Source organism: Sander lucioperca, chromosome 18 (assembly GCF_008315115.2).
Source record: "Sander lucioperca isolate FBNREF2018 chromosome 18, SLUC_FBN_1.2, whole genome shotgun sequence".
Taxonomy (NCBI): Eukaryota; Metazoa; Chordata; class Actinopteri; order Perciformes; family Percidae; genus Sander; species Sander lucioperca.
The window spans coordinates 7,708,603-7,732,368 of record NC_050190.1 but is presented as its reverse complement, the minus strand read 5'-3'; the positions used below and the strand labels follow the sequence as shown (position 1 = coordinate 7,732,368).

Here is a 23,766-nt window from a genome sequence, read left to right as displayed (position 1 = left end):
GAAGTGCAGAGGCAAGTGGCTGTTGATCGAGCGTCAGTGAACGTAACACGTGAAGGCTCCTGTCACTTTAACGAAAGTTCAATGTCCAAAGAAACTCCGCGAGGAATCCAACATGGAGCTGAAGGAGCTGGCTGTGAACGCGTTAGCCCAGAATAAGAAAGCCGTTCTTCTGGTCGGCGGAGCAGGCCTCGCTGTTCTGGGATTCGGTCTTGGATATAAATACCTGCGAAAGCCAGAAAAAGTTGTCCGTGTAGGCGTAGTGTCGCAGCTCCTCATCCACCCTCTCAAGTCTGGCAAAGCGGTGTCTGTGGCGCTGGCAGAATGCCAGAAAGCCGGATTGAAGTTTGGAGAACTGCAGGATCGGTGAATGTTGAATACAAACATACACACAAACATGAGTTACCAACACGGTCATTAACGGTATTGAGCAGTGGTTGAAAGTGCATTCACTTACAGTTACTGTACAATTCTGAGGTATACATAAAATTGTTCTGAGAGGGAAATATTATACTTTTTACACGACGACTTTTATTGACACTTTAACTCAGGGGTTAAAGTGGGGTTTGTCAGGTGGATCAGAGGGTTATTATCAGTAGGCCTATGTCTCTTTAAGCCTGAGGAGACTGACAAACTGACTGTTTTGCACAATTCTCTGACTGCCATTAAGGACTGGATGGCGAACAGCTTTTTACAGCTCATTGCAGATAAAAACAGGGGTCCTTAATATCGTAGCTTCAGATAACACAGTTGTCAAGGTTGCTCAGTGTTTGGGGTCCTTTTCTCCAGCGGTACAGTCTAAACTCAGAAATCATAACTAGAGCTGGGCGATATGGAGAAAATCAAATATTCCGATATTTTTGACCAAATACCTCGATATCGATATTGTGGCGATATTGTAGGGTTGACAATTGGTGCTTTCACAAAATATGCACACAATGAGATTTTTGATGAATAATCATCAGTTATGTTGATATAATAAATGTGGGTAAAGGCAAATAATGGAACAGCTAGAACAGTTTAGTGTGTTCAGAAAATTAAATCACTCTACTGTAATGCAGCTTTTTAAACCAGTAATAGACAACGCTTGTCTCATATCAGGATATTACGATATCCGAAATTTAAGATGATATCTAGCCTCATATACAGTATCGATATAATATCGATATATTGCCCAGCCCTAATCATAACATATGTATTTTGATCAACATATCAAATCATTAACCCGTACAGGTTTCTTGCAACATATCAAATCATTGACCCATAGGCCTACAGGTTTCTTGCAATTAAGAAACATTGCCAAACTTAAAGCTGTTGTATCACAATCTGAGCGAGAGATGACCAGTCACGGTTTAGATCATCCCTGCTAGACTACTGCTATCCCCTTTCCCTCTGCCTCAGCAAGTCGTCCCTGGACAGTCTGCTACTGGTCTAGACCAGAACGCTGCTGCGAGGCTGTAGAGCAGGTCCAGTAGCAGGACCACTCCCATCGCTCCCATCTTATCCTCTTCACATTGGCTTCCAATTATCAAGTTCAGGATCCATTTGAAGGTTCTTTTTGACATAATAGCCGAGAGCCTTGCATGGCCAGGCACCTGTGTGGGCCTACATCTGAAACTGATTAACATGTCTTTAGTTTCTGACATGTTTGTTTGGAGGAAGGAATATAAAGTCATGGACCATAGGTTTAATGCTGATGCTCCTCTCCTTCAAGAAGACTTACAAACACAGAATCATCCAATACTAAATACTTAATATTTACTGTGTAGTCCCTCATTACTTCACCATTATCGTCAGAGACAGCAGGATTCTTAAAATGTGTAAAATCAGTTTATATCATATTCACATATAGGCTATACATTAACATTCACATCCAGAAGACCTTATTGACCTACTGGTAATTTAAGGATGGAGTCTGGTGTCCGTGCATAGCAAATTGCACAGATTGCTCATTTGCACAAACTGCTTATATTTATCAGATTGCTTATTTACACGCACACACATACAGAGGCTTTCCGATTTATTAGATAGATGTATCACTTTACAGTACGGTACACAGAGGACGGTAAGCACTGTTTAAGTTATTATTAATGAAGGAGTCGTTACTAGTTTTGGGCCGCTCAGCAGCTGGTTCCGAGTTAATCAGCAACACAACGACTCGTGAAAAAAGTGCTCAGTATACTCGATTCACATATTTACGAAGTAATCATAACCTAATGGTTTATTAATATAGCATATCTCGAGCTGTTCTGTAGTAACTCATCATAATGTACTGTAGTCCTCCAATCAGGTATTCAAGAGTTACTCATTAACGAATCATTAATTATTAACATATATCAGACTCATTGTTATAGATTAAAGGTCTTCCCCACCCACTCAGGGGTCTGCGGTAGTTGTGGCTGGTAAGACCTAAAAGGTAAAAGGTCTCTGAACTACACAGCATCTTATCAAATAATCCAAACTATCTGCACCTTAACTGGCTATTTTAAAATGCATTTTGTATTTGAACTCATCCATAATATTCCACTAATCAGTCCTTCCAGAAAAATGCGGCGTTTTTCTGTGATTGTTGCGGGCAATGTGGCACGTTTTCTTAAAAAATGCGATGGAATATGCGGAATATTTATGCAATTTTATGCGATGAAATTGCGGGAACTTGCAAAAATTGCAGGAACTTGCAAAAACTGTGGTTTCATCATGGCTTCATTGCGGGGTTTGCAGCATTTTGATGATGTTCTCATCGCGTAATTACGTCACTTCATAACGTTCCCATGGCAGATGAAATGTGAAATGAGGCCCCGCATAAATATGCGGACTTTGGCTGATTATGCATTGAATTATGCGATTGCATAATCACGTTTTTCTGGAGGGACTGACTAATGTAGGCTAACATGGAACCCCAAAAAAATATTTTTTAATAGTTTTTATTTTGGTGCACAAGATTTGTTCTAAAGGAACTGTTTGTGTTGATTGCAGACACTGGCTGGTGGTGACCGAGGACGGCCACATGGTGACGGGCCGACAGCAGCCTCGCCTGGTGTTGGTGTCTCTGACCTGTGAAGGCGACCGTGTTTGTCTCAACAGCCCCAACATGGAGGAGCTGCGGTTCCCCATCACGCAGCCCGACAACCCCGTCATGGACTGCAGGTTTCACATCAGGGCTTTATTTTGGCACCACAGTCTTCTCTGACTAAATCCACAACTGTTGATTGTACTCGTTTGATGCTTTTGTGTTTCTTTGACAGTCGTCAGTGTAGAGAGACAGGAAACATCTGTCTGTTTGATTAAAGGTTTAACCAAACGGGTCAAGAGCCAAAAAGTTTTGAAAATATTCTTATGACCTGAAGCTTAAAAATATATAGATAGATAGATAGATAGATAGATAGATAGATAGATAGATAGATAGATTGATTGATTGATAGATCTTTATTGTCATTGTATGCGATACAACCAAATTCTGTTGGAGCCATCCTCTCCAAATAGCAGCATAGAGTAAAAAAAAAAAAAAAAAAAAGTATATCATACCTGCAAATTAGTTGCTTTTCGGCGAAAATCGCCGGATTTGAATGAGAAAATGTCATCCACGTGAATCGTGTAGATCCGAAGAGTTTTTATTATCCGTTTTTCAGCCCTTCTGAGTTTGCAGGTATGGTATATATATATATATAGACCAGCACATTCTCACCCGAACACATCTCGCATATACACATTCATTCCATGTTCTCAATAAATAGCTAGAAGTCTATTAAAAATAGCAATTAAAAACAGTAAACACAGTAAAAACAGTAAACACAGCAGTTTGCCCTGAGGGTGTAAGGGATGTGTGTATGTTTTTATGTTTGTGTGTGTATGTTTTTATGTTTGTATGTGTATAAAAATATATATTTTTTAAAGATACGGACAGTTAAAGTCTGCTAACTAAGAAGTTCCATTATTCATAATTCTGTAGATTATTTGTATAAAGGGCACAAAACAGTTATAATTTCCCACAGTGACATCTTCAACATCTGTCCAACCCTAAAAGATTCAGTTTACAATCATATCAAACTCAGAAAAGCAGTGGATCTTCTGCATCTTTGCTTGAAAAAGAACTAAAACTATATCTATATAACTATGATCATATTGTCATCTAAAGACATTGTGTATTACTCCCAAAAAGAAGGCCATAATAGATACTGTAGATGTTGGTGGTAACGCTTGTTTCAAATCATAAATATTTTTTTAATTTTTGGTCAGGTTTACATTGTTTATTTGTCTTTTGCATTATTTCCTTGTACCAACTCTGTTTTTTTAGACTCATGTAGAAATGCTTCTTCTTGTTCTTTGTGCTGCAGAGTGTTTAAAGCTGACATCCAGGGACGGGATTGCGGTGACGAAGCGTCTCGCTGGCTCACTCGTTTTCTGGGTGAAGAGAAAACCTTTCGCCTGGTGCACTTTGAACCCCAGATGAAGGCGAGGAGGCCGGCGGAGGAGTATCCTCTTTTCCCACAATGTGAGGTAAACAGGACTCTGTGCTGGAGTCTGCGTTGCTTTTTATTCCCACATTTTGAGGCGTTAACTGAATGCCTCTACTTAAAGATAAATATTTTTCACCTTGGTGTCAGCTTTACCATAAAGTGTTACTATATTCATAGTCTCGCATTGCCAGACCTTCGTCCACAGCGCTGCGGAGGAGGGTCTGGCGAGTCTATACTGTGGGCCGCAGTCTATGGGCGGAACTCACAGGCGGGGCCAAAACTTTTTGCGCATATGCACCAGGCGAGCAACTCCATTGAACTGAATATGCAGTTAGTCTAAATTCACGACGTTTCACTTCTGGGATTGGTCCGTTGCCACTGGAAATTCCGCTGGATGTCCCTCATTTAGGCCGGATGTCCGTTACCTTCTGCTTTCTTTGTGTTGGCGTTCTAAACTCCGGTGGATTTCTGAGGACTATGGTTAACTGCTCCTCAGATCTTCGCTTAGCACCGCCCAAGACGACTGTGATTGGTTTAAAGACATGCCAATAAATCAGAGCATGTTTTTCTCCCATCCCGGAATGCTGTGTGGACTAGCCAGACCCTCCTACACAGAGCTGTGGAGGAGGGTCTGGCAATGCGAGACTAGTATGTACTTAATATCATACATCCACGGTGTTTACCCTTCTATCCAGCAGGTGGCCTACCCAGATTTTGGACCTGTGATGCTGCTGTCCGAGTCCTCTGTCAAGGATCTCAGCAGCAAGTTGGAGAAGGAGGTCACAGTGGAGCGTTTCCGCCCAAGCATTGTCATAAGTGACTGTGAAGCATTCGATGAGGTGTGTTGTTCACATCTGCAAGTATTGCTCTGATTTCCTTTCCCTGCTGATTCCCCACCATAAAATTACAAAATCAGAAATCTTGGTTACATAAACAAAGAAAAACATATCAAGGCAGTCATGTAAAGATTCGATCCGAAGATAACAGATCCTGTGTGTCTCTACACTACAGCCCATTAGGTTTTGTTTTCCCTCTTGTGAGGGTAAAAAATGATCATTTGTTCCTGTACTTCTGACTAATCCCTCGCCCTTTTCAGTGTGAGCAGCGTGTGCTAATTTTATCTCCAACTCAAAAACCCAACTGCTCGTTTTTTTTAGGATTCGTGGGAAGAGATCCAGATTGGCAGCGTGAGATTGCAGCGTATAATGTCATGTGGACGGTAACACACTTGATGCTTCACACAGATTTTAACCAGAGACAGAATCCCTTTATTTATCAACAACAACAACAAATTAGGCATTATCTTATTAAATATGGGCTAATTAGTATTCATTTCCAGAACAGAAATGTAAACATTGGATAAAGCCAGGTTCAAAATTTTTATTCATTTTGTTGACATATTAGAGTCAAAGGTTTTTAAAGAGGGAATTTTCTTTTAATAGCTCTTTTAATCACTCCATAAATCCGAAAATACTGTCAACAGCTATTGAACAAATCAATTTTCTTCATGTTTTTAGGAATAACATGTTGTATAAGGGTACAAGCGGCCGAAATGGGTTTCCTCAGGAGGGTGGCTGGCGTCTCCCTTAGAGATAGGGTGAGAAGCTCAGTCATCCGCGAGGAGCTCGGAGTAGAGCCGCTGCTCCTTTGCGTCGAAAGGAGCCAGTTGAGGTGGTTTGGATCTGGTAAGGATGCCCCCTGGGCGCCTCCCTAGGGAGGTGTTCCAGGCACGTCCAGCTGGGAGGAGGCCTCAGGGAAGACCCAGGACTAGGTGGAGGGACTATATCTCCAACCTGGCCTGGGAACGCCTCGGGATCCCCCAGTCGGAGCTGGTTAATGTGGCTCGGGAAAGGGAAGTTTGGGGTCCCCTGCTGGAGCTGCTGCCCCCGCCACCCGACCCCGGATAAGCGGACGAAGATGGATGGGATGTTGTATAAATCTGGCTAAGAATGATATCTGAGCAAACCCCTCTGTAAAAACCTTCAGAGTATAGATAGGAAAGAAACAGTGAAAAAACTCATTTTGAGAAAACAGCCTTTAAAAATAATGCATTGTAAACCTACATACATTTTGAAGACACTTAAGATGAATAGGGTAAAAAAAAAATCTGTAACTAATATATACAGTATATCATCATGAAATTTTTTTTTGTATTACAAGGTTTCCAAAGTGTTATGTTTAAAAATGCAAATGAGGCATTATCTAATGCTAACTTTTGGTTTAATAGACAAAGTGTCCAAAATAAACACTTGTGTATTTGGATGTTTTCCATCCACTAGTCTGGTCCACCAGTGATTGTCAAATGAAGTGTCTATTTGATGTTAAAATGCTTGAGTGTGTCTTTCTACCTGTAGAGGTTTAGGGTTAACAGGATGGATGGAAACTAACCTGTAACCTTTGTTGTCTCCAGATGTGTTTTCACCACCGTTGACCCTGAAACGGGTGTAATCACCAGAAAAGAGCCTCTGGACACACTGAAAAGGTAAAGTTTTAACCCGAACTTTAACTATATAGTATTATTTAAAGGTCCCGTGGCATGAACATTTCACTTTATGAGGTTTTTTAACATGAATATGAGTTCCCCTAGCCTGCCTATGGTCCCCCAGTGGCTAGAAATGGTGATAGGTGTAAACCGAGCCCTGGGTATCCTGCTCTGCTTTTGAGAAAATGAAAGCTCAGATGGGCCGATCTAGAATCTTCCCTTTATGACGTCATAAGGGGAAAGGTTACCTCCCCTTTCTCTGCTTTGCCCGCCCAGAGAATTTGGCCCGCCCATGAGAAAGAGAGAGACATCATGGCTTGCAAACAAGCAAAGTGGCAGTTGGTCAAGGCCACACCCCCACCCTCCACCTTGCCCCCCCTCTCTCCTCCTCAATAGCATTTAAAGCTACAGACACAGAAATGGCACATCCTAAGGAAAGCTCATTGTGGGACTGGCTCTAGTGGCTGTAATTCTGCACCAAGGCTGAATTTAGGGAAAGAGACTTCAGATACAGTATTAGGGGACCACTAAGGCCTATATAAAAGAGACTTCAGATACAGTATTAGGGGACCACTAAGGCCTATATAAAAGAGACTTCAGATACAGTATTAGGGGACCACTAAGGTCTATATAAAAGAGACTTCAGATACAGTATTAGGGGACCACTAAGGTCTATATAAAAGCATCCAAAAAGCAGCATGTCATAGGACCTTTAAGGAAGGTTGAATTTTTACATTTTGGTGGTAATAAGTGTTTTGAAAAATTGTTGTTTCATGCATACAAATGTTAGACAGACAAAAATCTCTCATAATTCAAAGTTGAAAATTGGGCTACTTTTGTGACAGTTAGGCAGATTCAAGGATCTCATTGGGCTTTTTTAATGTCAGGTAAATCTGGCAACCCTGCATCACATTTGTTTTTACAGATTAATATGTACATAGGCGTTGATATCGGGGGGGGGGGATGCAGGGGATATGATAGATTTGTCCCCTTTAAACAAGTTGACAAGCCACTCCAAAAAGAGGTAACCGTTCAGGGGGCTAAGAACATGTATATGCCCTTCTTACCTGTAAATATGTTTCCCAACAATTTCAGAAACCACTATAGTGGACCGTACCATCCAAACCGTGCAGCACACATCTCTTTTCTCTTTCTCTTTCTCCGTGAAATGAAGCTGCCTTCAAGTGCTGTCAGAAATGTCCAAATCTATAACGATCTGACGGAAAACAGTAACTGTGAAGCATAAAGTCTACTTGTGCTACATTGGGGGGGTTAAATAACACAACAGGGGCGTAGACAAAATACATAAAATGAAGATGTGATTTTGTAGCTTCATTGAGTTTTGTGTTCTTTTTGATGTAGACTGGTAATTGTACTTTTGGGATGCAGTTTTCACTTTTTTTCTAGTCAATTTGAATGTGCTTTCTATCATCTCAATGAGAGTTTGGTTAGTCAAATTGACTCAAGTGGACACTTTCCCTTAAGGGAAGAAAGAACGAACTGAAAAATATTCACATGAATCTTAGTGGCCTTGTTTTCTGTCCGATTTCACACCTTAATGCCTTCTTACTCCTGACCATGATTCTTTCGCAGCTATCGTCTGTGCAAGCCGTCCGAGAAGCACATCTACAAAGCATCTCCGTTGTTTGGGCAGCTGCACACAGTGAAGAAGACGGGCATCCTGCAGGTCGGCGACGTGGTGTACAAGATCAGCCGGTGATGGAGGGAGTCAGAGAGGGGAAAACATGCCAACAAACTATTACCACTATCACTGTATAATCACTGTGCTAGTCCACACTAAAGAATACACTAACACAGTTAGTAGTGTACAGTAAAGGAATAAAAGACTAAAATTGCAAACACAAAATATCAATGTTTTTTAAAATGGGGCTGTGATTCACAGAGAGACCATTCCACTGAGATAACATGCAGTTTAAAATATAACATTTTTATAGTGGATTCTATTAATTATAGACTATTAATTCTATTAATTATCAGTTGTTGTGTAACAGTAACATTGATTTCATTGGTAATTAAATCCTGAAAGTACACGCTGCTGTAAAGATATAAATAAGCTGCCTAAAGTCATTTTAATATAAAACTTTACATGTGCAATTATTCCTGGAATAAAGGGCTGAACACCTCCGCTGGGCAGCAACAACGTCTGGTATTAAAAAGCAGCAGAGCGTTTAAGATGTTAACTCTCTGACTTACTAATAATTACATGAATAAACTGTCCTCCCATTTAATAGTGTTAACATTTTCACATCTTCATATTTTAAAGGGCAAAACTAATTTAAGATCTACAAGTAGCACAAAATAACAACTGATTATACTTTTTTAAAACATTAAAAGTTAAGTCCCAGGCTGACAAGTGACAATCAAAACACAATCCTCAATGATTACATAATAACATTAACTTTAGAAATGAACGTTGGTATACATACTGCTGTCAACAAGAACCAAATAATTACCTACTTGGCTTGTATTTAAAATTCAGATCCATGCACGCCAATGCGTAATTCGTATTCGTGTTATCAAGACGCATACTCGCTTTTTAGCGTGTTTATCAACGCCGTTTGGCCTCCATTGACTTACATTAACTTGCGATTGCGTGTGAATTGACGCCATGGCGAGTAGTATGAAAGGGAGAAAATCCGCGTTGGGAGGTTGGTCGGGGTGGAGGATGGGTAAAACACAGGACTTTCACCCAGGAGACTGGGGATCGTGTCCCGCGTGTGATGTTTCCTTTCCACATTTGTCTTTACCTAAACCCAACCCCATTCTTTTCCTAAATCCAACCGGTTCTTCTTTTCCTAAACCCAACCCGCGTGTGACGTTTCCTAAACCCAACCGTAGCCTCGCGATAACACGGAGCCTCGCGATAACTCGCCACGTAGCTTTAGAAAGTGCCGTGTATGTTAACGCTGTGACGTTGCAGACTGCCGTCCGCTGTATGCAGCGTAGACATACGCGCGTATAGCTCAAAATGTGTACAGATAACACACCACTTGGCTTTAGAAAGTGGCGTGTATGTTTACGCGAAGTCATGATATCATGTTGCAGACAGACCTAAATCCTAAATACTAAAGAAGTGACCCTGTTCTGTATCACTTGTCAGGGTAAATGTTTCCCAGCCTCCCTAGCCTCCCGTACTTACAAAGTGTTACCAACAGAGGCTCAGTGACCTGTGACTTTTTTATTAATGGACAATATGTGCATCGCTGTCAGTATTTTAGATCAGTTTTGGTCTCTTTAACCCAAATGTTCTTAAGAGTCCCATGAGTGTAAACAGTTTTAGCATTAGAGGTCCCAGTGAGACCCAGTTTTAGTACACGACATGACCAGTAGGGAGCAACGTGGCTTTACTAAACCAGTACGCGAGCCTGTAGAGGGGAGGAAGATATTTCTGGATATATTTTATATAAACAAACCTCTTTGCTATTTATGTAAAAGATCTCAGTTCATATTGTAGCAGTGACAATAGTTTGAGTTGATTACAAGAAGATCAGCATCAAGAAAGCAACATCAACGGACAGAAACTGTATTGTCAAAACATTTTCTTTTAAAGAAATAAATGGCATGTATTGGCTGCCCATGTCTTGACAACACAGTACAGAAACACTAATATGCCTTATCTTAAAAGCATTGTTGTGGCTGTGAGCAGTCCAACAAAGTGCTGCTGCGAGGGACTAAACGCTGAGAGACGCATAAACACACTGTGACGCGCTCTAGATTGTATTGCAATGATTTATTCCTCCACATGTAAAATACAACTAGCACTGCAGTTACCAAATGTAAAGTTACTTTCTGAGTCGAAATATAGTGCGTCTGTCAAAGCCCAAAAAACCCAAGTGAACAGGTGAAGCAAACAAATACATTATCACCTTCGCTCAAACCACGATGAAAACGCCCACCACCTACAATATAAGTACAATACAATAATCAATAAATAATATAAATGAGACCATAAACGACAATATGTGGTGCCTACATCCATGTATGTTTTTAATAAGGACATTTTTCAATTGATAGTTTTGTTTTTCAAATCAAATCGTTCTAATGTAACATTTCATTAATGTTTACTTTTTGAAGTTTTATTACAAAATGGGGAGCATTCATTTTATTTGGACCATAATCCTTTATATAGTTACTGTTTTTTGTACTCTTAAATCAAAATAGACCCAAACAGACTATTTTTTTTTTTAGTTAGTGATCATCATTTCTACACTGAGAGTAAGTTGTGGAATGGTGCCACATTTCTCACAAAGCTGACAGAGGTCTTCTCTTGTGTCCATGTTAAAGCAAGAGCACTCTGGTGGTGTCATCTCAAACTGGACCTGTTTTTACTGTATCTGAGAGAGTGAAGGTATAGATAGATAATAGAATAATATAACTAGCTGTAAGTATTAAGCTTATTTAGGTTTCGCTTCTAATACTGCCAATGGTCATGATAGAATATGTTTTTAAGTGAAAGTACAGTAAGACACAGACACAGTCTAGTAGGTTTGTTTACCGTGTTCATCATCTATGCATAGTGTGTTAGCATGCCAGCCTAACTACAAAGTACAGCTGAGACTGATGGGAATGCCATATGCTTTGCAGGTATTTGGTCATAAATCAGAATAAGAAGAATTGGACAAATTGGACCTGATGGCCACTAAATCATCAAAAGTCAGTGTCAGCAAAGTTATTAGGATTCATCACCTGGGCACCATGAATGTCTGTACAAAATGGTGTGCCTGTCCATACAGTAGATGTTGAGATATTTTACTGGATACGTGATAACTTTGCCTGCCGGTGGCGCTCGACAAAAAGTCAGGGGATCACCAAAGTAAGTCGGATTCATCCTCTGGCCACCATGAATAAGTGCACAACATTTCATGACAATCCATCCAATAATTGTTTATAATATTTTACATACATCCCTGCTATCCGGCTTATCAAAAAATCTGTTTTTACCACAGAAAAAGAGAAAATGCAACAAAATTATTTGCTCTGAAGGTTTCCTGTTACCATCATCATTCAGTATATAGTACATGGAACATACTGCATTCCATGTGCTGAACAGTACGCACTTATAGTATTGGTGGAATGTAACTAAGTATATTTACCCAAGTACTGTACTTAAGTACAAATTTGAGGTACTTGTACTTTACTTGAGTCTTCTCTTTTCATGCCACTTTCTACTTCTACTCCGCTACATTTCAGAGAGAAATATTGTACTTTTTTACTCCTCTACATTCATCTGACAGCTTTAGTTACTTTACAAATGAAGATTTTACACACAAAACACATGTAGTTTATAAAATACAATGTTTTATTATAAATTAAACTAGCCAACAATATATACTGTAGGCCTACAAGTCCAGTTGAAATGATTAGACCATTAAACAGTCGATTGACAGAACTGTTTGGATCGTTTCCAGTTTCTAAAATGGGAGGATTTTTCTGCATTTAGTACTTTTACTTTTAATACTTTTAAGAATATGTTTCTGATTATAGTTACATACTTTTACTTAAGTAACATTTTCAATGCAGGACTTTTACTTGTAACAGAGTGTTTCTACAGTGTGGCATTAGTACTTGTACTGAAGTATAGGATGTGAATACTTCTTCCATCGCTGACTGATAGTATTGTAGAATGTAGTAATGTCATTTCATTCATTGGGTGAGTCTCCAACCCATCTCGCTACATGTCCCTGTGCTTCAGGAGAAAACCCAGTCAGCAAACAAACTCCACATGAATTTGAACATTCATTTTTGTATTTTTTGCAAGTACTCTGCCACTGTGTTGAGACATTTTTCATTCATCAGTTCAATTTGCTCAAAGGCACTACAAAATGTTGGTACCTTTGTCATGGACACAGACAGCCAGATGCTCTGGTTGGTTGCAGTATACTCGAAATGTACCTAACATGCAAATTCAGTCACTATTGGGCAGCTTGTTACTTGTTAACTTTACTGCAAGGAATTCAACAAAAATGACAAAACACTTACGATACGATACAACTTTATTGTCAGCCAGAGCTGAAATTCTTTTTGCATCCCTGGGTAGCTCGTATAAAAAAGAGGATATACACATACATACAGACATACATAAGATGAATAACACCAAAAGACATACATGAAACATTACCACAAATGACATAAACACCCAAGTAAGGAAACAAAGCATACATGTATAACAACAGAAAATGACATGAACATACACACAGACAAGGTCTTAGAGAGCTGGTTTAACAATAGGATAGATTGATATATGAAAGAGTTTTTAAGTCTGATGCGATTGAAAGAACGAACTCTAAAACGTCTGTTTGAAGGCAGAAGCTGATATTCTCTGTGCAAAACATGTGAGGAGTCATTTGAAATATTCCTGGCCAGTCTGAGCATACTATTATTGTGAGCTTCCTGCAAACCTGCAAACATCCTTTTTAAATAAGGGGAGAAACCTATCATGTCGCATGTCATCTCACGTGACAGCGAAGTGCCCTATTAGTTGAAAAGTGCCACTTCAAAGTGTCGGCCCCTCCAGCTAAACAGCCGCAGGTAATGACAAACAGCTACTAGGAGCCAGTGTGTCTCTCACTTTAGAGGAAACACGTTTGTTTTGGTCAACAAATGTGTTTAACATGAATTCAAAGGTCCAGGAAGCAGAGTTTTAGCACTAATGAGTAGTTGTGTAGGTCTGTAATTTGTAGGGGTCCTGGGTTTAAAGAACTTCAACATACACTACACCACATGGGTCAAACTCAAGGCGCGCGGGCCAAATTCGGCCCCTCTCAAATTTTGATCCAGCCCGCATATTAATTTAGGTTCACAATAAATTTTAGCCCACCTAGTTTTTGTCGCTTTATCTATGTTTTTTCGATGTTTTTGCCATTTTTTCCAAAGTATTTTTTTGTGCTTTTTCCGAGGTTTTTTGGAGCTTTTAGATGTTTTTCTTTTCAATGTTTTTTGCCGATTTTTTTCCATGATGGCTAAGGAACACTTTTCTGACTTTTTTTAGGACTTTATAACGACAAAACTGTAAGTGAGAAGACTTTAAAAGAAGCATGCCAATAAACTATACATCTGGCCCTTGATATGATTCTATTTTCCCATTGTGGACCTCAGTGAAGTTGAGTTTGAAACCCTGCACTACACCATATAAAGGACACATGGTATACTTACATTAAATCCCTGTGTGTGAGTGCAATCCTGTATATTTTCAGAACTACAAATCTGCACCCACCATCGCTTTAAATAACTTATGCTTCTGTTTCTAATCAGTATAATTCATGTTTCGTGGTTTGGGACATTTAAATGGTGAGGTGCTAGATGTGAGGGGTTATGTGGGGTCCTGTAAAATGGCAGGGCATCTAAACTTATCCTAAGATAAGCAAATAAACAAATAAAATCCTTTTATTTTATGCTGCTTTGGTTTTAAGACAGGGCTTGACTTGAGTCTTCCAAATGTCTAACACGATACACACAGAGTGGAACAATGTGTCTGTCGATGATAGAAACGGGGGGGGTGGCTTCTGGGGCTTCCATCTCCGAATGGTTTCTCAAAAGCCCTGAATCTTGTAGGGTTTTAAAATATCCTTAACTTTGTGTCATTTCCCCTCAGTCTCTCTGACTGGACCGGCAAACCAATGGAGAAAAAGTTCTATTACTGGGGAAATGTCGCCATTCTTTCTGTTAATCCTACTTCAGTATAGTATAACAAAAAATAGGATTCAAGATTTTACCCCAAATTCCTACCCTACCTATGTAATGTAGCCTAACTTAAAAAGAGTACCATCAGTCAATATTGGCCTCTCTGTAGGTGGCAGGATAGGAGAATGAGTCATCTCAACACTTGTTGTGTTCTGGTTTCAGTATTATGAAGACAGTTGGAGAACAGTTAGAGACAAAACAGGATGATTCTTTTCCATGGCAATAAACTATCATGTTTTTCCTAAATGATGTACGGATTTTTAGGCATTCTTTAATCAAATATCTTGAAAAATAGTGCATATAGCTGCTGTAAATGTAAAACTAATGTTTACGTCTGGCTCCGCCAACGTGTTGTCTATGTTTGTGACGGCTCAAGGGTTTATAGTTTGTGTTCCCGTGTCATGGTATATATGGTTAATGTCACCTTGTATCATGTCATGTCATGTCATATCATGTCATGTTGTGTTAGGTTCAAATCAATGTTATTCATAGTCAAATCCTAACAGAAGTTATCTCAGGACACTTTACAGATAGAGCAGGTCTAGACCAGACTATATCATTTAAAGCAGGGGTCTTCAACGTTTTTTAAGCCAAGGACCCCTTCACTGAAAGAGAGACGGAGCAGGGTTTGTCTGAGTTTTGTTCATGAAGGCATGATATTGCTTTGCAGATTCTTTCAACTTTATGCTGTTTTTCTTGTGTCCGATAGGTTTCTGCGCAGCTTTCCTTGGGGGGATCTTCCTTGTGTGGATTGTGTTGTCTTTCAGGCTGTTGGGTTTCTTTAGAGTGTTACTTTTGAAATCAGCTGTGGACGTTTGATTGGTCTTTGGCTTTACTTTGCCTTTGAAAGGCTTCTTCGCAGTGGTCTTTTTTGATTGTGCCTTGGATTTCTGTCTCAAAGTGTTCTTCTTTGTCTGTGCTTTAGCTGGCTGCTTGTTCGGCACTTTGTTTTTCTTCCATGGTTGCAACGTATTCGTCTTCCTCGCTTTCTTATCAAGTGATTTCCATTTGGGCTTCACAGCAGCGCTGGTCGTCGTGGTCGTCGCACTGGCTGCAGTCGTCGTAGGTTTGGTGGTGAGTTTGAATTTTCTTGGTGGTGGTCTCGTAGGTTTTTCATTTGTGTCCAGCACAGTCCCTGAAATGGCCCAGATGTCAGTAAGTATCCATTTTCAAAGTTTTACTCAACTTCACATATGTTGCATTTTATAAGCTTGGATTCAATATTTGGCTCCAAAAACAGACATGAATGTTTGAAATGCTTTCCTCTTTTGTCTCTATTTTACGTATATGTTTGATGTAAAATGGGAGACTGCTTTTTCTAGGTTTATATATGACCTCAATGTGTTTATACAATTTGGCAGCATATACACATGAATTGGGAAGAGAAAAAACAAGTTCTGCTGAGGACAAGAACACTAGTAAACAGTGAATGTAGGCGATCTGTTGGCTTGCCAGAACATATGTCTTCTTACAATAACCTCTAACATCAATTGAATTCACTTGATCATATGCTGTGTGTGTGTTGTTTATATTTAGTGCACCTTAATTATATCAAAACTATTTTCTACTCTTAAAAAAACAAAAAAAAACATACCATGGATATATTTCAGTTTATGGTACAATTTCAGAGACTCCACTTTGTCAGATAGTTTTCATGTCAAATGGCTTCTCTGGTATGAACACACCACGGAAATGCAAAAGGTAAACTGAGGTGACTTACGTTCCCTGGGCACAAAAGGAATCTTTTTCCCCCTCACTTTGACAGACAGCGGCTTCTGCTTACATTTCCCTGGAGGAGCTCTCCTGCAGATGTTAAATTGGGTAATGTTGGGTTGATAAATGGCTCTTTGTTAGTTTTAGCACAAAACATAATAGACAATTTTGCAGATTTTAAAAAGAAGAAAGGCATACGTACGTTACTGTTGTCAATACAGAATGTTCATGAGAGTTTTTGTCTGTGTGTTGTAGAGCATTTTTCACATACCTTGAATTAGTCATTGTGAGAATACAAAAAAACTTGAAATGCATTTAGTATAATAGTATAAGTATTGATTTATTAAAAAATAAAATCTAGCACCAAATGAATCATTACACCTGCCCAAAACATACAAAATGACTAATGTTATACAGATGAAATGACTTAAACGAAATCACGGGATTTATGTGACTAATTCAGACAAATTTTGGGGTCTTGGACTTCACCAAAGACATCACTGGAAAAGCCTTTAATTTGATGCACACATTGTCAGACATTGCACAGCCTACAGAAAACAAAATTACAACATCATGTATAATAAATGATGTGAATGTTGTTTTCCCAGTTGGCAACATGTTTTTTATGGGAAATCTAATAACACGTAAATGGTGATAAAAAGCACATGATGGTTTAATGTAAGCAGTGTCTGATACTACACCTGGAGGGGTCCATGAATTTGAAAATAGTTCCAGAAGGAGACATGGTACTGGGGTACGCAGTGGCTAGAAAATATAGTTCCCCTAAAAAAATGTTTAAAAAAACACAGAAAACAGCGCATGAGTACTGTGAAATTGCACATACCTAAACGCGGTGAGGATGAATGTTACCTGCTTCATCTTCAGCAAACGAGATGATGAACTTGTGGTGATGGTTGATGAGTCCAGGAAATGAGCACGTCTTGGTTTCACCCATGCACACACTCCTCTCCTTCCAGCTTCCTGTTGTCTTATCTTCCTCTAATGCCATGATTCGCCTGCAATAGTGAACAGGATTCACTTCCATTGTTATAACCTACCAACATGGGTTTATCACATTTTAAAGTGCTCATATTATGCTCATTTTCAGGTTCATAATTGTATTTAGAGGTTATATCAGAATAGGTTTACATGGTTTAGTTTTCAAAAAACACCATATTTTTGTTGTACTGCTCATTGCTGCAGCTCCTCTTTTCACCCTGTGTGTTGAGCTCTCTGTTTTAGCTACAGAGTGAGACATCGCACTTCTGTACCATCTTTGTTGGGAGTCGCACATGCTCAGTAGCTAGGTAAGGACTACTAGCCAGTCAGAAGCAGAGTATGAGGGTGTGCCATGCTAGCAGCTAGGCGAGCATTATAACGTGTGTTCCAAAGTGACCACGTTTGTCTCTGAAGTAAAGGCTGGACTACAATAGAGCTGTTTGGAGCAGTTTGTGAACAGTGTTTTCTGTTGGAGATGGTAAGTCCCTTTGGGGTGGACTTTGGGCTTTTTCACTTTGTAAACCTATAACATGCACAAAAAAGATATATAACACGATAAAGGAAAGGGAAAATGCCAAAAAGCATAATATGAGCACTTTAAGACAGTTCATCTCTGAATTGTATTCTCCTTAAGATGAAGCCACTGAAAACGACTGTAGACCATTATGGGAAACTAGAAATCGCCACAACAACCCAAACTAAAAATACTTTTACTATAGGAGAAGAAAGAGGAAACTCCTTCACTTCAAATATTAAAGGCATAGTTTAATAGGCCTATAATTTGAATAGCTTTTTGTAAATACACCTATTCCCCTTCTTGCTGAGATTTAGATGAGAAGCTTGATACCACTCTACTTTATTTTAAATATGAAGCTACAGCCAGCCAACCACAGACTGGAAACAGTAGGAAACAGCTTTATCTCATGTGTTTTTAGTACAAAAACGTTTAAAAGGGTATAGACAATAGGTCGAGGTTTTACAGGGGGTTACCAGACCATTTCAAACAGTCCAGCACATACTGTAACCCCCTATAAAACAATGCATTGATGTTTTTACACTTTGGTTATTGTATGGATTAAATATACAAGACACAGTGTGTAAATTACAAGCCTTGGCTTTAGCCCTTTTCTTTTACTGAATAGAACCAGGCTAGCTTTTTCCCCATTGTTTCCAGGCTTTATGCTAAGCTAAGCACTGGCTCCAACTTCATATTTAGAGTACAAACGAAAGTGGTATCCATCTTCTTAGCCTACCCTCAGCACAAAAGAAAATATGACGATTTCACTAAAAACTCGAATTGTTCCTTTTAAATTAAATATAGCAGGTCAGAGTTTGTTCACATTTTGTCAAACTGGGTATGAATGTATGATATTAAGTTATTAGGACATACAAAATATGTATGGTGTGGTTAAATATCAGGGGATCGGGCGCCCGGACAGCTCAGTTGGTAGAGCAGGAGCCCATTTATAGAGGTTTACTCCTCAACGCAGCGGGCCCGAGTTTGACTCTGACTTGCGGCCCTTTGTTGTTTCCCCCTCTCTCTCCCCTTTCATTTCTTCAGCTGTCCTGTCAATAAAGGCCTAAAAATGCCCAAAAAACAATCTTACAAAAAAATATATTAGGGGATCATTACAGATGCTAGAACCCAATACAAATTGTAAATAAAATACAAATTTGAGCCTGAGGACTCAGGTGATGTGAATTGAATGCATTCACAAATGCACTAAAGCTAAGCAAACATGCTGTTCCTTCGCACTTTTTTTCCACAACAGTTGGTGTAAACTATTTGGCTGAGATCAACACAACCTTACCCACTCATAAAGTCTCCAAATATGTACAGTCCGTTCAGATTGGGGGATTCACATCCTCTGTACACATATCCCCCTGTCACAGACTTCCCAACATGATGGCTGTATGCAAATACAGGGAGGATGTCATCTGTCGTTGGCAGAGAAAGATGCACTGAATTAACTCAAATCTGAAGCATCAAAATTAGATTGAAAGCGGCGCACTGTGGCGGAAATAACAGGTGGTGAGAGTATCAAATGAGACCAAAAATAGCTCTTGATTTTTAGTTTCACACGAACAGAACTCACTCAAGGTGGAGCTGTGGCACATTTTCACATCATAGCATTCAAAGCCCTCTTTGGCTCTCCATCCGTAGTTTCCTCCTTTCACAATAACGTCAATTTCCTCATAGCGGTTTTGGCCCACGTCTCCACAGAATATCCTGCCCCTGCCATATCGGCTGACCGGGTCCCCGCGGTCCACGGAGCATCGCCACATGTTTCTGACCCCATATGCGTACACCTCTGGCCGGGCATCTTGTTCATGGAGGAATGGGTTATCAGCGGGGATCCTGTACTGCTTCCCTCTGGTGTCACTTACATCTACATCAATGCGGAGAACTTTTCCCAACAGAGCACTCCTGGGTAGGAAAAAGTAGGATTTAGCAACAGCTGAGAGACTTTTCTCACACTTGAAGAAACCTGAAGCACCTTACTTGTTTTGTGCGTTGCCATACTTCCCAAATGGATCTCCAGCTTTTCCACCATCTCCAGTGAAGATGTACAGATATCCATCGAGACCAAACAGCAGCTGGCCTCCATTGTGGTTTGCGGCTGGCTCCTCGATCTCTAGAATAGCCCTGAAGGTAAAAAGGATGCAAGTTAAAGGTGTTGTTCAGAGATAAATATCTAGTTGACAAGGTTTTTGAGTATGCCATTAGGTCATGATTCATCCAGGCTTTACCTCTCTTTGACTCCAAAAATATACCATAATTATTGTCTATTTTATTACCGGTAAAAATTACAAGTTTTGGTTTTACAGGCTTTTCCTTGGCCTGGAGGCAGTGACTTCTTCTCTAGTTGCCTGGCATGTAATCTCAGTACAACTAGCACTAGCCATTTTTAAACTTCCATAGTTGTATGGATTAAACAAAGGAGATATACCATGTTAATTAGTGAGCTTTAGTGGTGTTGATCAGCAAATGTTTCCTCCTGTTTTTAGTCTTTATGCTAAGCTAGGCTAACCCACCACTGGCAGTAGCATCATGTTTGCCACACAGACGAGTGATATTTAGCAAATAAGTTTATATACCCAAAATGTGAAGTAAGCAGCTGCTGAACGCCCCTTATTCACCCAGGGCCCCCTAAACAAACCAAAAATGCAAATTTTCTTTATGCTCTTCTGTTAAAGCAGAATTTTTTTTGTTGTGATTTCATTATTTTAAAAAATGCTCTCTTTGGTACCAATATGGGATTTTGGGGACATTATAACTAAGAGTATGGATTATACCAAATGACATAGTACAACTGTACCCTATTTTGAATATGGGCGTTTTGGGGATTATAATAAACAATAGCAAACCACAATAGCAAACTTTAAGATTATGAGAAATAAATGCTCAGGCATTATACCACATTTTGGGATTTCGGGGGGACTATAACAAAATTAGGGACTGTGTATTTAATTCATAATATCTTATGAGGTTTTTCTGTACTTTTTAAGTGTTGCACATTGAAAAGTTGAGTGTAATAAACTAAGAAATATTTAAATGGCGCTAAGGCCCCTGGAAAAGCTTGGGCCGACCCTGAAGTGATTCACTGGATGAAGCTCAGAACGTGTTTATGCAAGGTATAGTCCTATATGTCTTTTCAAACGAAAGGGTAACTGCAGTAGGTGCAGCACTTTACATCATAAGCCAAACTTTGGTGCAATTAAAAAGAGCAAAAAGGAAACGTTTCCTCCGGTACCTCTCTGAGTAAAGATCAGCCACGTTCATATCGTGGGCGGACACCTTCATCTCACTGACTCTAACTTTCTCCAGCTCACTGTTGACCTGGATGGAGTAGTAGATGAAGAAGCGTCCGTTGTCCCGGTACTTGGGGTGGAAGGCCATGCCCAGGAAGCCCCTCTCATCCCCCAGCCAGGGCGTGGTCATCACCTCCCCGCTCATGTCCAGGAAGGGCTGCTCCAGCCGGCTGCCGTCGTGCAGGTAAACCCACACAAAGCCCACCTGCTCGGCGACGAACATGCGATGTGTGCCGTCGCCGCTGTGAAGCATCAACACGGGGTTCCTGAGGTTGTTGGCCACCTCTGTGAGGCACACCTGGAGACACCCTCGGGGGTCCTCCGCCACCTGCCCCAGGTTGCTGTTCAGGTCGGGGCTCTTCAAAACGTTGGGGTAGCAGTAGTCCTGGTCGGACAAGTCGACCATGCTGCAGAATGTGGACACGTCTCGCCCAGATGTGTCCCACAGCAGCTGGTTCCCAGTTAAATATTTCACCACATGACGACATTTGCCATGAAACTCCGAGCAGTAGCCAAAGCAAAGGCCAGGTAGCTCTCTGACGGGTGTGTACGGGTCCTCAGCGTCATAGAGGTGGGCTGCATATGGAGAGCACTCCTGGATGGGGCAAACATGAGACACTACAGAGTACTGATTATTACATTACATTACTGACGCTTTTATCCAAAGCGACTTACAATTGCTATATATCAAAGGTCGCACACCTCTGGAGCAACTAGGGGTTAAGTGTCTCAGGGACACATTGGTTGATGTATCTCGGTGGGAATCGAACCCGGATCTCCCGCACCAAAGCATGTATCATATCCACTGCGCCATCACCACCCATCACAGAGGAATTTCCGGGCACTGGTAGGGCAGGAGGTGAAAATTAAAGGGATACTTTGGCTGACTACAGGGAGTTGACCGGCCCAAGTCTGACATTAGAAGCTTAAAAGTGACAAAGACATTCTTGTTATCAAAGAGCATTTCAGTACTCAGCCCCCCCCCCTATGCACGCCACTGCTATATTCATCTAATGTCAAGTTGTTGCTCAGACCTTCCACACTATAAGTGTTGGTAAATGCCTATCCCACTTATCATAAGCACTTATTAGAGTTACCTTCATTAAAGTACAAAGTTTTGTGAAATGTTAATTTTATAGAAGACATTATAGGTCTTTCAATTCATAGCTATCAAAATATCACCTCCTCTGGAGTTCTCAAATGTTAATTAAAAGTTGGATTAACAGAAGTAAAAGTTAAATGATGCCTAAACTTTGATTTCTTTACAATTGTTGCATAACTTTAATGATGGCTTTAACTGGATACAACTGAAACTAATTCAAAAGTTGATAGAGAGTTGTAAAACTATTTATCATCGCGCTGAGCAATGTGCTTATTCTGTGTAATAACTTTAGCCAGAAAACCTTACATCCATGCGTCACAGTAGCATCCTCTTAAGCACACAGCCGAACCTTTAAAGAAGAAAATGTATTTACCTGGCACATGATTTCCTTCAACATGTCTGCACAGAGCTCATGACCCGTCGCTTCCAACTGGTCAATAATGTCCCAGTATCTCTCCGCGATCATGTTGTCCGTTTTCTGATCGCAGCAGCCGAACTGCTCGTACTGAGTGCAAAACTCCAGGTGCCACGAAGGTTTGAAAGGTGGCTCAAAGTCCAGACACTGAGGATGAGCTGATGCTGGCTGGACCGGCACGAGCAACATCACTGACATGAGCAGGATAAACTCAGGAAGGCTCGGCGTCTTTTTGGATGTGCTCGGACGTGCCACTTTGCGTAAAACCGCGCAACGGCCTACTCTTGGATGGAGCGCAGCATCCCGCATACTTGTCATTTTTTGCCGTATGCTCTCGAAAGGGTTCTACTGTTTGCTCTCCTTTATGTATAAGCCGGAGTGTAAGTGTCCGCGCGTGCACGTGAATGCATGTGTTACGCTTGCGCAAAAGTATGTAAATGGCCGTGCGTCGCAGCAGCCAGTCCCTGCTGCCTCATTTGCCCTCTGCATCTCGCCACCTGCTCAATCGAGGTAAAACACACACACACACACACACACACACACACACACAGGGCACAGTGTTGAGGCATGCAAAAATCAGCAGTCTTCCAACACACAAACTGTAATTTTGTCTCACATTCATGTAAAATTGCCTGCAGGCAGCATGCTTTTTGTGCAACTACTTGGTAGCAGATGTGATTTGTCTTACAAATATATTGTCCTGGCATGTCAACTTTATTTGAATATATACATTCAGAGGTGCAGTGAGAGGCTCAGGGGGAGCTTCTACCCTCAGGCGACTAGGATCCACACACACATGCACACGTTGACGGAGCTGATGATGATGGGGTTACATTTCACTGGAATTGTTTACTTGTTATGATTTTTGATGAGATTTTGATTATTAGGTGTAGGGGAGACCGGGTACAGTTGTAACACAGGGATAGTTGTAACACTACCAATTCCATGAATCAGGGATAAGATAGGAGCTCTTATATACTGTCTATGGATAGGAGTCAAGACAGTTTCAGTTTCCTCAGGCTTCCTTTATAATCCCACATGGAGGTTTTGCAGTCTGTGTAGCTATCTCTCCTGAAGCTACAGCAGA

General features: G+C 40.5%; 2 protein-coding genes across 3 annotated transcripts; one reads left to right on the top strand and one right to left on the bottom strand.

Annotated features, from left to right (window-relative positions):
* marc1 (mitochondrial amidoxime reducing component 1) lies at positions 1 to 9,022 on the top strand. Of its 2 annotated transcripts, none has more exons than XM_031310145.2 (7): positions 1 to 363; positions 2,974 to 3,144; positions 4,332 to 4,494; positions 5,153 to 5,293; positions 5,612 to 5,673; positions 6,865 to 6,936; positions 8,530 to 9,022. In XM_031310145.2, exons 1-7 carry the CDS (start codon positions 113 to 115, stop codon positions 8,654 to 8,656), a joined length of 987 nt encoding a protein of 328 aa, XP_031166005.1. In that variant the 5' UTR covers positions 1 to 112; the 3' UTR covers positions 8,657 to 9,022. The 2 variants fall into 2 exon arrangements, with proteins under 2 accessions (XP_031166005.1, XP_031166004.1); XM_031310144.2 differs by having other exon boundaries at positions 5 to 363; positions 5,150 to 5,293.
* A 6,085-nt stretch (positions 9,023 to 15,107) lies between these two features.
* Positions 15,108 to 23,171, bottom strand: hhipl2 (HHIP-like 2). Its single transcript, XM_031310306.2, has 9 exons — positions 22,638 to 23,171; positions 21,105 to 21,757; positions 19,853 to 19,996; positions 19,446 to 19,777; positions 19,161 to 19,287; positions 17,221 to 17,366; positions 17,052 to 17,133; positions 16,358 to 16,440; positions 15,108 to 15,772 (listed from the first exon to the last, which is right to left on the bottom strand). The coding sequence occupies exons 1-9, from the start codon at positions 22,995 to 22,997 to the stop codon at positions 15,240 to 15,242; spliced, it is 2,460 nt and encodes an 819-aa protein (XP_031166166.1). The 5' UTR covers positions 22,998 to 23,171; the 3' UTR covers positions 15,108 to 15,239.
* Between the last annotated feature and the right edge of the window lie 595 nt (positions 23,172 to 23,766).

Coding starts and splice junctions, on each gene's coding strand:
- hhipl2 (XM_031310306.2), bottom strand. CDS start 22,997: ATGACAAGTATGCGGGATGCTGCGCTCCATCCAAGAGTAGGCCGTTGC. Junction 17,367..19,160: donor TTTGGAGACTTTATGAGTGG/GTAAGGTTGTGT, acceptor TCACTATTGCAG/GCGAATCATGGCATTAGAGG. Junction 16,441..17,051: donor AAATTCATGGACCCCTCCAG/GTGTAGTATCAG, acceptor TAACATCTGCAG/GAGAGCTCCTCCAGGGAAAT.
- marc1 (XM_031310144.2), top strand. CDS start 113: ATGGAGCTGAAGGAGCTGGCTGTGAACGCGTTAGCCCAGAATAAGAAA. Junction 364..2,973: donor TTTGGAGAACTGCAGGATCG/GTGAATGTTGAA, acceptor TGTTGATTGCAG/ACACTGGCTGGTGGTGACCG. Junction 4,495..5,149: donor CTCTTTTCCCACAATGTGAG/GTAAACAGGACT, acceptor CCTTCTATCCAG/CAGGTGGCCTACCCAGATTT.